This window comes from Pelodiscus sinensis, chromosome 14 (assembly GCF_052426305.1).
Source record: "Pelodiscus sinensis isolate ZL-2025 chromosome 14, ASM5242630v1, whole genome shotgun sequence".
NCBI lineage: Eukaryota > Metazoa > Chordata > Testudines > Trionychidae > Pelodiscus > Pelodiscus sinensis.
In genome coordinates, this window is record NC_143065.1 from 7,359,733 (window position 1) to 7,371,793 (window position 12,061).

The following is a 12,061-nucleotide window of genomic DNA, read 5'->3' on the forward strand; positions in this document are numbered from 1 at the left end:
TATGGTTTCACATGATATTCTTATCAATAAACTAGGTAAATACAACTTAGATGGGGCTACTATAAGGCGGGTGCATAACTGGCTGGAAAACCGTACTCAGAAAGTAGTTATTAATGGTTCACAATCCTGCTAGAAAGGCATAACAAGCGGGGTTCCGCAGGGGTCTGTTTTGGGACCGGCTCTGTTCAATATCTTCATCAACGATTTAGATATTGGTATAGAAAGTACACTTATTAAGTTTGCAGATGATACCAAGTTGGGAGGGGTTGCGACTAATCTGGAGGATAGGGTCATAATTCAAAACGACCTGGACAAATTGGAGAAATGGTCTGAGGTAAATAGGATGAAGTTTAATAAAGACAAATGCAAAGTGCTCCACTTAGGAAGGAACAATCAGTTTCATACATACAGAATGGGAAGCGACTGTCTGGAAAGGAGTACAGCAGAAAGGGATCTAGGGGTTATAGTGGACCACAAGCTGAATATGAGTCAGCAGTGCGATGCTATTGCAAAGAAAGCAAACATGATTCTGGGATGGATTAACAGGTGTGTTATAAGCAAGACACAATAAGTCATTCTTCCGCTCTACTCTGTGCTGGTTAGGGCTCAGCTGGAGTACTGTGTCCAGTTCTGGGCACCGCATTTCAAGAAAGATGTGGAGATATTGGAGAGGGTCCAGAGAAGAGCAACGAGAATGATGAAAGGTCTAGAGAACATGACCTATGAGGGAAGGCTGAAGGAATTGGGTTTGTTTAGTTTAGAAAAGAGAAGACTGAGGGGGGACATGATAGCCGTTTTCAGGTATCTAAAAGGGTGTCATAAGGAGGAGGGAGAAAACTTGTTCATCTTGGCCCCTGGGGATAGAACGAGAAGCAATGGGCTTAAACTGCAGCAAGGGAGGTTTAGGTCGGACATTAGGAAAAAGTTCCTAACTGTCAGGGTGGTCAAACACTGGAATGAATTGCCCAGGGAGGTTGTGGTTTCCCCATCTCTGGAGATATTTAAGAGCAGGTTAGATAAATGTCTATCAGGGATGGTCTAGTCAGTACTTGGTCCTGCCACGAGGGCAGGGGACTGGACTTGATGACCTCTCGAGGTCCCTTCCAGTCCTAGTATTCTATGATTCTATTATATGAGTTGGAAACATGAATCGAAGACAACCACAAGGGTCAGCTCTGCATGGATCCCTCTAGAGTTCTCTATTAACCTGTTTGAAAACCTGTGTCCGGGACTCACTGGTCCGGGACTCAGGAGACTGGTCCGGGACTCAGGAGACTGGCGTTCTACTCTCAGCTCCGCTATTGATCTGCTGGTGACCTTGGACAATTAGGCTGTGTCTAGACTACATGCCTCTGTCGTCAGAGGCATGTAGATTAGACACATAGGCAAAGGTAAATGAAGCCGCAATTTAAATGATCGCGGCTTCATTTACATTTACATGGCTGCCACGCTGAGCCGACAAACAGCTGATCAGCTGTTTGTCTGCTCAGCGCGCTAGTCTGGACGCTCCCCTGCCGACATCAAAGCCCTTTGTTGGCAGCCCCGTTATTCCTCGTGGGACGTACCCTTAGTGCCCCATTCTGGGCCTCAGTTTCCCTGTTTGTAAAATGAAGATAAGGATGCTGGCCTGGTCCATAACATTCTTTGAGATCACCAATGAGAGGTAAGTATCCCAGAATTACAGAATATAAGGGATCTCAATAGGTCACTTAGTTCAAGATCCCTGTTCTTATGGCAGGATTCATCACAATCTAGATCATCCCTGACGTGTTTGTCTAGCCTGCTCTTAAATATCTCCAGAGATGGAGATTCTACAACCTCCCTTGGCAACTTATTCCAGTGTTTCCTAACGTCCAACCTAAACCTCCCATTGCTTCTTGTCCTATCATCAGAGACGAAGAACAAGTTTTCTCCTCTGCTTGTCATAACCTTTTAGGTATTTCAAAACGGTTATCATGTCCCCTCTTGGTCTTCTCTTTTCCAGACTAAAACTCAGGTTTTTCAATCTTGCCTCATAGGTCATGTTTTCTAGATCTTTTTAATCATTCTCGTTGCTCTTCTCTGGACTTTTTCCAATTTGTTTACACCTTTCATGAAATGTGGTGCCTAGAACTGGACACAATACTCCAGCTGAAGTCTAATCGGCGCAGAGTAGAGCAAAAGAATTACTTCTCATGTCTTGCTTATGACACTCCTGTTAATGCATCCCAGAACAACAATATATTCACAAATGACCTGGAGAAAGGGGTAAACAGTGAGGTGGCAAAATTTGAAGATGATACTAAACAGCTCAAGATAGACAAAAGCAGACTATGAAGAGCTTCCAAAGGATCTCACAAAACTAGATGACTGGGCAATAAAATAGCAATGAATTTTAATGTTGATAAATCAAAGTAATGCATATTGGAAAAAATAATCCCAACTATATGTACTAAATTATCTGTTACCACTCAAGAGAGAAAGCTTAGCGTCATTGTGGGTAGTTCTCTGAGAACAGTAGCAAAACATGGAAGAGGAAAGGGGGCGGGGGAGGGGCACAGACCTTGCCTCTCTCCACCTCATTGCTCCATCACTGCCCTGCCTTTGCTTCATTCCTCTCCATCTGCCTCTTTCCAGCACTTCCTGGAGCAGCGCAGCTGGAGCCAGTGTGAAGACCAGGACTTTAACAGAGTTAAAAAAAATTAACTAAATACATTCATGGAGGTTAAGTCCATCAATGGCTATTAGCCACAATGGCCAGGGATGATGTCCTCTAGCCTCTGTTTATCAGAAACTAGGAATGGGCGACAGAGGAGGGATCACTTGATGATTCCCTGGTCTGTTCATTCCCTCTGGGGCACTTGGCATTGGCCACTGTTGGAAGACAGGATGCTGAGCTAGATGGACCTTTGGTCTGACCCATTGAGGCCGTTCTTATGTTCTTAATGATGTGCACTTTTTTGCAGCATTGTTACATTGTTGACTCATATTTACCTGGACCCCTAGATCTCTTTCTGCAGTACTCTTTTCTAGATAATTAAACACATCAGAAATGACTATTACTCACAAAGCCCCTTGGGATCCCTGGAAGGACAAATTAGAAGGGGCAGAGTGATGGGTTTTGCTTGCATGACACTAAACTTCAATCTCATGTGTGTTCTTGTCTCCTAGGAGGCTGAGTTAGAAAGGACACTTCACAGTTTGACACCATTTGTCATTATTTCCTGATACACTCATTTCCAGAACAGACAGACCGAATTCTCTCTCTCCTCTAAAGAGGTCCCAGGAGCATTTTGGTTGCTTTTTTTTCCCCTCTCCAACTGGCGAACTTTGACCATCCTAAACTATTTCTCAGTAGGGATAACAATGGTTACACAAGATTTTCCGCTTCTGACTTCGGCCAACTGAAACTAAGCAAATATTTCACAAGTTGGTTGCTGATCAGCCTGGAATTAAATACCCCTGAGGCATGTGTAGCACAGGTTCATGATTACTGTGATTTCAGTTATTTGTATTGCAGTAAATCCCAAGAGCCTGTGATGGACCAGGACCCCATTGTGGTAGGTGCGGTACAAACATAGAACAAAAGACAGCATTTGCCCCCAAAGAGCCACCAATTAAAGTATAAGACAGGAGACAGTAGGGGTACGTCTAAACTACATGGCTCCGTCGATGGAGCCATGTAGATTTGTTGTTTTGGCAAAGGCAAATGAAGCCGCAATTTAAATGATCGCGGCTTCATTTAAATTTACATGGCTGCCGCGCTGAGCCGACAAACAGCTGATCAGCTGTTTGTCCGCTCAGCGCGCTAGTCTGGACGCTCCCCTGCCAACATCAAAGCCCTTTGTCGGCAGCCCCGGTAAACCTCATCCCACGAGGAATAACAGGGCTGCCGACAAAGGGCTTTGATGTCGGCAGGGGAGCGTCCAGACTAGCGCGCTGAGCGGACAAACAGCTGATCAGCTGTTTGTCGGCTCAGCGCCGCAGCCATGTAAATGTAAATGAAGCCGCAATCATTTCAATCGCGGCTTCATTTGTCTTTGCCTATGTGTCTAATCTACATGCCTCTGACGACAGAGGCATGTAGTCTAGACACAGCCTAGGTGGAGACTGAGACAGTCACTCTGCGTGCCTCATAGGTGGATGGAGTTCCAGTGAAAGAATGCAATTCCCCCCGACTCACATGTGTCAGGGTGCAAATTAGTTGGCCAATACTCACCAGCACCAGTTTGAAGTGGTAGTGGTGGAACAATCGGAGATACCTCACAGGAATCTTGTAGCTTGCTAGGACCTCCTTGGTGACTTTGTCGGCCACAGTAAGGATCATATCTGGAAGGGAAAAAGCAGAAATACATATCAAGAAGTACAATACAAGACTTGGGGGAGGCTTTGAACTATTCCATGTTGCCGACCACAGCTGATATTTGGAGACAAGAGGCCAGATTCACCCCAGGATCCGCAGTGGGGTGAAACCAAAGGAGGCACCAGAATGTCTGCCAGCTGCAGAATGGTTGTGGTGTTGCAAGCAGCTGCAACTTCCTCTCTACCTAGAATGGTGAAGGGGGCTGGCCTTGTTCCAAAAGAGGGAGGTCGGGAAGGAAACATTGTCACATTGGAAAATGGGTTTCATCAAAATACAAATTTTCTGGGGGGAAAAGGTCATTTTTGGTGGAATTTTCCACTGGGAAAATTTAAACACAGCAGCAATTTCAGGTCAGGTTGCCATTATTCTCTGTGTCAGCTTGCACCAGCACAGTGCCTCTTGGGTGGTGGTGTTCTGGGTCCCTCATGCCCCCATTCTCCCATGTACATTTCTTGTCTGCCAGGTTACATCACTCCTCATGCACTATGGTCTCTCCTAGGACTGAGCTGCTGTGATGCAGCATAAGAGTCACAGGATCCCCTGCCCCCTCCCTGCACTGTGGCTTGGAAATGTCTCTAAGCCAGGTTTGCAGTTCTGCTCAACGTGGAAGAGTCTGACAGAACTGTATTGTCACAGACAATACAAGCTTTGCCTTATAAACCACCCTACAGAATGTCAGAGAGAGTTAGGCCCTGCTACAGAATGCTAGAGACTGAGCTGGAAAACTTCTTGAGAAAGGGTCTCAGTCTTGATTCAATTCCATGGCTAGCTGCCTAGAGCTCACCGCAAAGTCACTCTAGATTCTCTCAGCTTTGTGCTGAATTCTATGGGCTCTTATGCCAGACAAGAATAGCCCAACCTGAGCCTCTCTCCTCCATCTCTCCTGCACCAATCCTATACCTGAGGCTGGGAATGAAGCTGTTCTTCACTGGCTGAAGGAGCTGTCGGGATGGTAGACTCTGCAAGGGCTTGTTATACTCCCTCTGTGTGGCTTCTTTATGCCACTTATGCCAGACCAGAGTCAGGCTGTGAAAGGCTTGCCACATGGGCTTTGGAGCTGTGTCGGCTAACGCAACGGTAATGTCTGGCATTGACGGAATGCAAACATGCATGGCCCATCCACTCTGGAAATCGCGCGGGCAGGGTGGGGAATTAACACGTGTTAAAATCCAACCAAAATGCCAGCATGGACACACTCTGTGATTAAAATAAATGCATCAGAGCAAGAGCCTGGCGTTGGCACTTTCTCTTCCCTGAGGACTAGTTCAGCACACGGGCATGTCACCAAAGGCATGGCCATGGGAAGTCCTCACCATTTAAAAGCACCTGAATCATAGAATCACAGAGCACTAGAGCTGGAAGGGACCTCGAGGGGTCATCGAGTCCAGTCCCTGCTCTCACGGCAGGACCCAGCACCATCCCTGGCAGGCATCTGGGCAGCCTGCTCTTAAATATCTCCAGAGATGGAGATTCCACAACCTCCCCAGGCAACCTCCTTGGGGCTGCTCTGCACTCCATTGTGGCGTGTGTGCAAGCAGGGAGTCATGCAGCGGGCTCTCTGCTAGTTAGAAGGGTCTTTGCACAGGCACCGAGCAGTCTGAGGCAAAGGTTGCTCCCGATGGCTGGCAGAAGAACAAGCCAGGAAGCAACACATCCAGTGTCTCCATTCCCACCTGGCACTAGTGCTTGAGAGCAGCTGCTGTGCTGACTCAAAGGACACAAAGCCTGTCCACAACGAGGTGGATTTCTCACCTTCAGTGCTGAAGCAGTAGCCCCTGAAATGAAGCCCTCTGTTTAGCCATAACATTGGTGCTGTTTGGGCAGCTACATGCTCCTCCCCCTCCCTCACCTTTCCAGTAGACCTCATCCCTGAATATCCTGTGACAGAGGGCACATTTCCCAGGCACATTCATTCCCTGGACACTCCACTAGGATGCAATGGCCTGCTGGGTCCACCGGCTGCTGGCCAGCCCCTTGCCCCACCTGCCCATAGTGTTTGGGGAGACCCTCCCCCCCCAACAACACATCACCCCTGAACAGCAAGACAATGGAAATGATGCCTGGGAAAGCCGGACAGCACCAGTCCTGAATGGTTTGGACACAAGAAATCCTGCATCTTGTCTAGATGGCTCTTGTGATCCCTTCTGCACCTTCAGTTCCAGAATTCTCTGGTTATAACAGTTCTGCTCCACGGCCTTCCCTTGCACTAGTATCTTAACCCCAGATGTTCCCAAAGCGCTCTGCAGTAATGCAAAAAACCCTCCATCAGCCACTCAGCTCTTACTTGGTAAGGGAAACAGGCCCCATACTGCATAGTTGAGCAACAGTTTTACACATTGTCAGGAAGGGACTGGAATTTGCCCAGGTATCTGCAGGGCTAGCAGGCAGTGTAGGGTTGCAGAAAAGATTTAAATACCCTGAAATTGAGCCAGTATTCCAGAACCAATGGCTCAACTTTGAAATGGAACCTGGACATATTTTGGGGTGATCAGTGCTCAAGGCCAATTGTACGTCCCATGTGAAAGCCAGCTCTTCAGACAGCACAACGCTCCAGGGACACTGGGCAATGCTGACTCAGAGGGAAGAGAGTCACTAACACCACTTCTTGCAAGCAGCACCCAGACGGCATCCTCTCTGAGATCCTGGCCACGCCAGGCTGTGTTCACAAAGGACACCCTGCGAGCTTCCCGCTCAGAGTGGGGATGGCTGCAAGGGAACCAAAGTAAACCAAATCCCATCAGTTGCTAGGGAAGCATGAAGCTTGCTAATGGCTTAGATACAATACCTGCAGCCTGTACCCCCCTCACTGCCCTAATGCATAAGTCAGGCCAAGCCCCGCTGCATTGAGAGAGCTTGCTGACCTGATTAGACAGCTCTGAGGCAAGGGAGGCCCTTGCTTTGTGTCTCCGTGAAAGGAACTTGCCTCATTAGCTCCCAGCTTTGTCTTCCCCTGGCAGGGCTCCTTTATGCCTCCAGTCACTTGAAGGAGCGGAGGCCTGTTAGGCATGTTGGACCTGTCACGGGAAGAATGGAATCTTGCCTCCCCTATCATTAACATGGCCTTGCTTTCCACTCACCCATCACCACAGCAACAGCCTGCTGCCAGCTCCTCCCACACTCCCTCTTCACCTTCCTCCGCAATCCACAGCTTTAACCCCTTCCGTGGTCCCAGATTAACCCGCTGGTATCCCAGTGACGTCTGCCGCCCCCCGGAAAACCAGGAGAAAACACCAATCCCAGGGGCAGCGCATGGGGACAGGGAGTGGAAGAGTCACATGCCCGACCCCAAATGCTGTAGGAAGGGAGGGGTAAGGGAACAGCAGCTGATGGGGCCAGAAACTCTCCCTTTCCAGCTACACTGCCTGGCTACTGCATGCTCCTTGGCAGCCTCTGGCCATGCTGCTTGGCATGAACAGAACCATTGCCTCCCCAGGTAATGGGACAGAGAGAGGAAGAAAGGGGAGGGGATGGTGCAGCTACACTCTGCTGAGTCCCAGGCAGCTTCTGGCCACATTGCCTGGGGCGCTGCCCAGTTTCCTCCAGCACAGGGAAGGGAAGGAGCAGGGCCGCTACAGCCTGGGGCGCTGCTTGCCTGGTGCAGCACAGTGGGACAGAACCCGCCTCCACCACCGCTCCCGGTAAGGTGTGATGAGGAAGGGATGGACAAAGAGACCATGTGGGCCCTGGACTAGGGGTGGCACAAGGAGGTCACATGGCCCTCTATGGCTGGTGCCCCCTTTTGTTTTCCTCCCAAGTAGTTATCTCTGTCCAAACCATACTCCCTTGTCAAAGGCAAATCAATGAAAAGCCCACTGCATCTTGTTATATTGCTATTTACACTTAGCTCTGGCTATCACCAGCCTAATTACTGATTGTACTGATGGACAATTTCACTCTTCCCTTCCCAAGGCCCCAGGCAGGATGCATTGAAGTACATGCTTAAATCCATCCCAGTTCAGGAAAGCACTTAACCTCAAGCGCAAGTCTAAAGCTAAGTACACGCTGGAGTACTGTGCTGAAATGGGGCATGAGAATCTCCTCTCCTCCCGCCTGGCCAGCCTCTGACTGGAGCTGTATGTCTTTCTGCTGTTACTTTTAAAAGGTAGCTCATGTACAGGCAGACTGTTTTTGTGACAGGCTGGGTTACAGTGGTCCCCCGAGACTGTTACCTGATCAGCTAATCATACCACTGAGCCTGCCTACCTGCCCTCTGGGACGCCCACGACCCTGTCCTGTTGAGCCAGACTTGAGTCTCCCCCAGCCAAGGCCCAGAGTTGAGGTAACAGCCCCCAGCAGAGCAAAACAGACACTAAGAACAGCTCAGGTCCAGGAAGGCCCAGTCACTGGGACTTCATACAGCATCCTGGTGCACAGCCCCAATGGGAATTCAACCCCAAATAAATCTGTCTCGTTCTGCATAAAGTTTATGCAGCATGAGCTCAGAAGATGTTCACTCTCTTTAACAATGAAAGAGAGGCAGGCACAGCTATTGCCTACAAGCACACACACAGTAACAACCGTTTACACTGGGTTTCATGATAAACAAAAATAAAAAGTAGGATTTAAGTTGTTGCAACTGATAACAGACAGATCAAAGAAAGCTACTAATCTAAAATAAAACAAAACATACCAGCTAAGCCTAATGCACTAAGAGAAGATGTTACAAATCATAATTTCTCACCCTAGTTCTTATTTCAGATAATGTCCTTCTCAGGCTAGGGATGGCCTTTTTTTTCCCTGAACTGGGTCTAGCAGCTTCTCTCCACCCCTGTCCTTAGAGTTCCTTTGTTTCCAACGGGGATGTCAAGGGGTAGACTAGACAATTAACCAATAAGCCTAGGCTGATCAGTTAATCTAGTCACCTACTCGCATTCCTCCCCCACACACACTTGCTGCCTCTGTGTAAGTCACACTAACCCTAACCTCTCTATCAGAGGCAGAAGTGTGTGTGTGTGGGGGGGGAGGCTACTGGAGCAGCCTCTGTCTGCAGCGGGCCCAGGCTCGCCGTGGACATAGGCTGCTCCATGGGAGGCGGAGCAGCCTCTGTCCGTAGGGAGCTTGGACCCTCTGCAGACAGAGGCTGCTGCCAGAGAAGCTTCTATCTGCAGCCAGGCAAGGCCACTGGTGAGAAAGGCTGCTTCGCAGCAGCCTCCCCTGCTCCCTCCTCCCAGCAGCCTCTGTCCGTGAGGAGCTCGGACTGCCAGCAGACAGGGGCTGCTGCCACCTTGTTCTGCTGTCTCTGTATCAGAGTCAACAGTGTGGGGCAGAAGGCAGCTGGTCTGGTGGGGAGCTGTTTTTTAAACTGGCTCCCCTCTCAGACTATATCCGGCCTGGCATCTACAGAGGCAGTAGCATGAGGCGGCAGGGGGTCCCCCAAGAATGGGGGCAGAGCACACTGGCTGCTAGTCTTGCCCCCGGCAACTATACAATAGTCAACTAACCACTAAGAATTCATGCAGTTAGTCGACTATTCTATTACCCACTAACATTCCTAGTTTCCAGATGTTTTCATGTATCTCTTGGGGTGGGGTGCAGTTTGTGAAACCAGCTGAAGACAACCACTGTTTGTTTCCCACTTCTTAAACCGCTCCCCTGTTCCTATCCCTATTCTGACCCTGCACCCCATTCTGCTTAATAACTCTTGGAGTCTTTTTTTTTTTTTTGGCTTAACAATGTTGGTTTCCCCCCTTTTTTTCCCCCTCAATAGAATTTTTCCCCTGGTGCTTTTTTTTGGGGGGGGGGGGGGAGGGCTGTTCGGTATTTTTGGTTAAACCATCTGGCAACCCTACGTGTAAAGGGAACCCTGGCTGATGATCAGTCAGGCTCAGTGGCACCCCAGGGTAACACATCACAGCAATGGGCCACATTTGTGTTTCCTCCGATAGAGCTCAGTAGAGGGTCAAGGCCTTGCACTACCTCCTATCTGAAACAGAATCATATGGGCTACAATATTTTTAGGCTAGTATTGTCCTTGCTGGAGCAATAGGTTTTGACAGAAAAACCCCAAATTATGTGACCGAGATAGGGACGTATGGCCCTTTAACGCTAACAAAGAAAGGCCAGACTTGGTGTAAATCACAGTATCAGTCTCACTGGGGTAAGAAGGTATTTTAGTGTCTAATGAAACCTACAGAAACTAGGGAGAATGATTTTTCCTTGGGTTAGAAAAGTATCTTCTAGTGAACTCTAAATGCCCATATTTAAAGGCTTTAAAGCCACTAAAGGCTTTAGCCCTGACACCTCATCATTTTCTGCTCTGTATCTCACCTCCAAGCATACCGTATATTCTGGCGTATAAGACGACTTTTGATGTTAAAAAACATCCCCCCAAAATCGGGGGTCGTCTTATACGCCGGATGTGCGGCTTTGCAAAGCCTGGGGGAAGCTGGCGGCAGGGCAGCTCAGGCATGCCTGGGATGCCCCGCCGCCGGCTTCCCCCAGGTTTTCAAAAAGCCTGGGGGAAGCCGGCGGTGGGGCAGCTCAGGCGCGCCTGGGATGCCCTGCCGCCGGCTTCCCCCGAGACTTTGCAAAGCCGTGGAGGGGCTCCGGCGGCGGGACAGCTCAGGTGCGCCTGGGATGCCCCGCCGCCGGCTTCCCCCGAGGCTTTGCAAAGCCGCGGAGGGGCTCCGGCGGCAGGACAGCTCAGGCGCGCCTGGGATGCCCCGCCGCCGGCTTCCCATAGGCTTTGCAAAGCTGCGGAGGGGCTCCGGCGGCGGGGCAGCCCAGGCGCGCCGGGGCTGTCCCGCTGCTAGGGTGTCCTCAGAGGCTTTGCTCCTGCGGCTTTGCTGCTGCGGCTTTGCTCCCGGTGCCTCTGGTCTGCTGGGGACCGTCTCCAGCAGACCAGGGACACCGGGAGCAAAGGAGGCACAGGGGCGCTGGGGTATAAGACGAAACACTATCTTTTAACTAAAAAATTAGGGGGTCGTCTTATACACCCAGTCGCCTTATACGCCGGAAAATACAGTATATAGGTGTAGTTACACACACAGAGTGCCATACCCTGAGCTGGTGTCAACTGATGCCACTCCATCAAAGTCAGCAGAGCTATGCTCATTTTCATGAGTGGAGGATCTGGCCCAGTTATTTTAGTCTCCCTCTGCACCCCCACTTCCTGTCAGCCTGAGACAGGCAAGTACAGTCAGTACATCAAATGGTTTTATTTCACTTAAGGGGTAGCGTTAATAGAATTACATGTAATACTATAACTAATTTCCACTCTGCCTCAGTGTTCATTTTGCAAGCATCTGATTTTAATCTAATCAAAAACTCTAGTGCCATTTACATTATTACAACTTAACTGCACTGTGATTGGAACAATCACGCTGGGAGGCCTAACCATCACTGCAGAAGGGAAGCTTCTAACTGGTAAGGACTGAAAAATAATCAGACATGTGCTGGAGCAGAACTGAGGAGCCCAGGCAAATCTATGCTGGGCTCTGGGCTTGGAAGTGTACCAGCGCTGGATTCAGGTACACTGACACTGCTGTGTGCAGAGCCAGGAATACATTTGCAGGCACACTGCATAAGAACATATGAACGGCCACACTGGGTCAGACCAAAGGTCCATCTAGCCCAGTATCCTGTCTTCTGACAGCAGCCGCAGATCCAGACAGAAGTGAATTTCCACAACTATGGGGGAGTCCCAGAGAACTGTTTCATAATAGGACTGAAGTGTGTTGGCAGAGCTGTTCATGGACCCATTGACAGGGGCTGATTTTC

The 12,061-nt window shown here is 49.4% G+C and overlaps 1 protein-coding gene across 4 annotated transcripts in view; it reads right to left on the reverse strand.

The window, feature by feature from the left end:
* Positions 1-12,061, reverse strand: part of CCDC33 (coiled-coil domain containing 33) — a 238,109-nt gene that overhangs the window by 178,014 nt on the left and 48,034 nt on the right. For all 4 annotated transcript variants that reach the window (XM_025183622.3, XM_025183623.3, XM_025183621.3 and 1 more), the window contains exon 4: positions 4,199-4,308. In XM_025183622.3, coding sequence (XP_025039407.2) covers positions 4,199-4,308 — 110 coding nt within the window. The remainder of the gene's footprint in view (positions 1-4,198; positions 4,309-12,061) is intronic.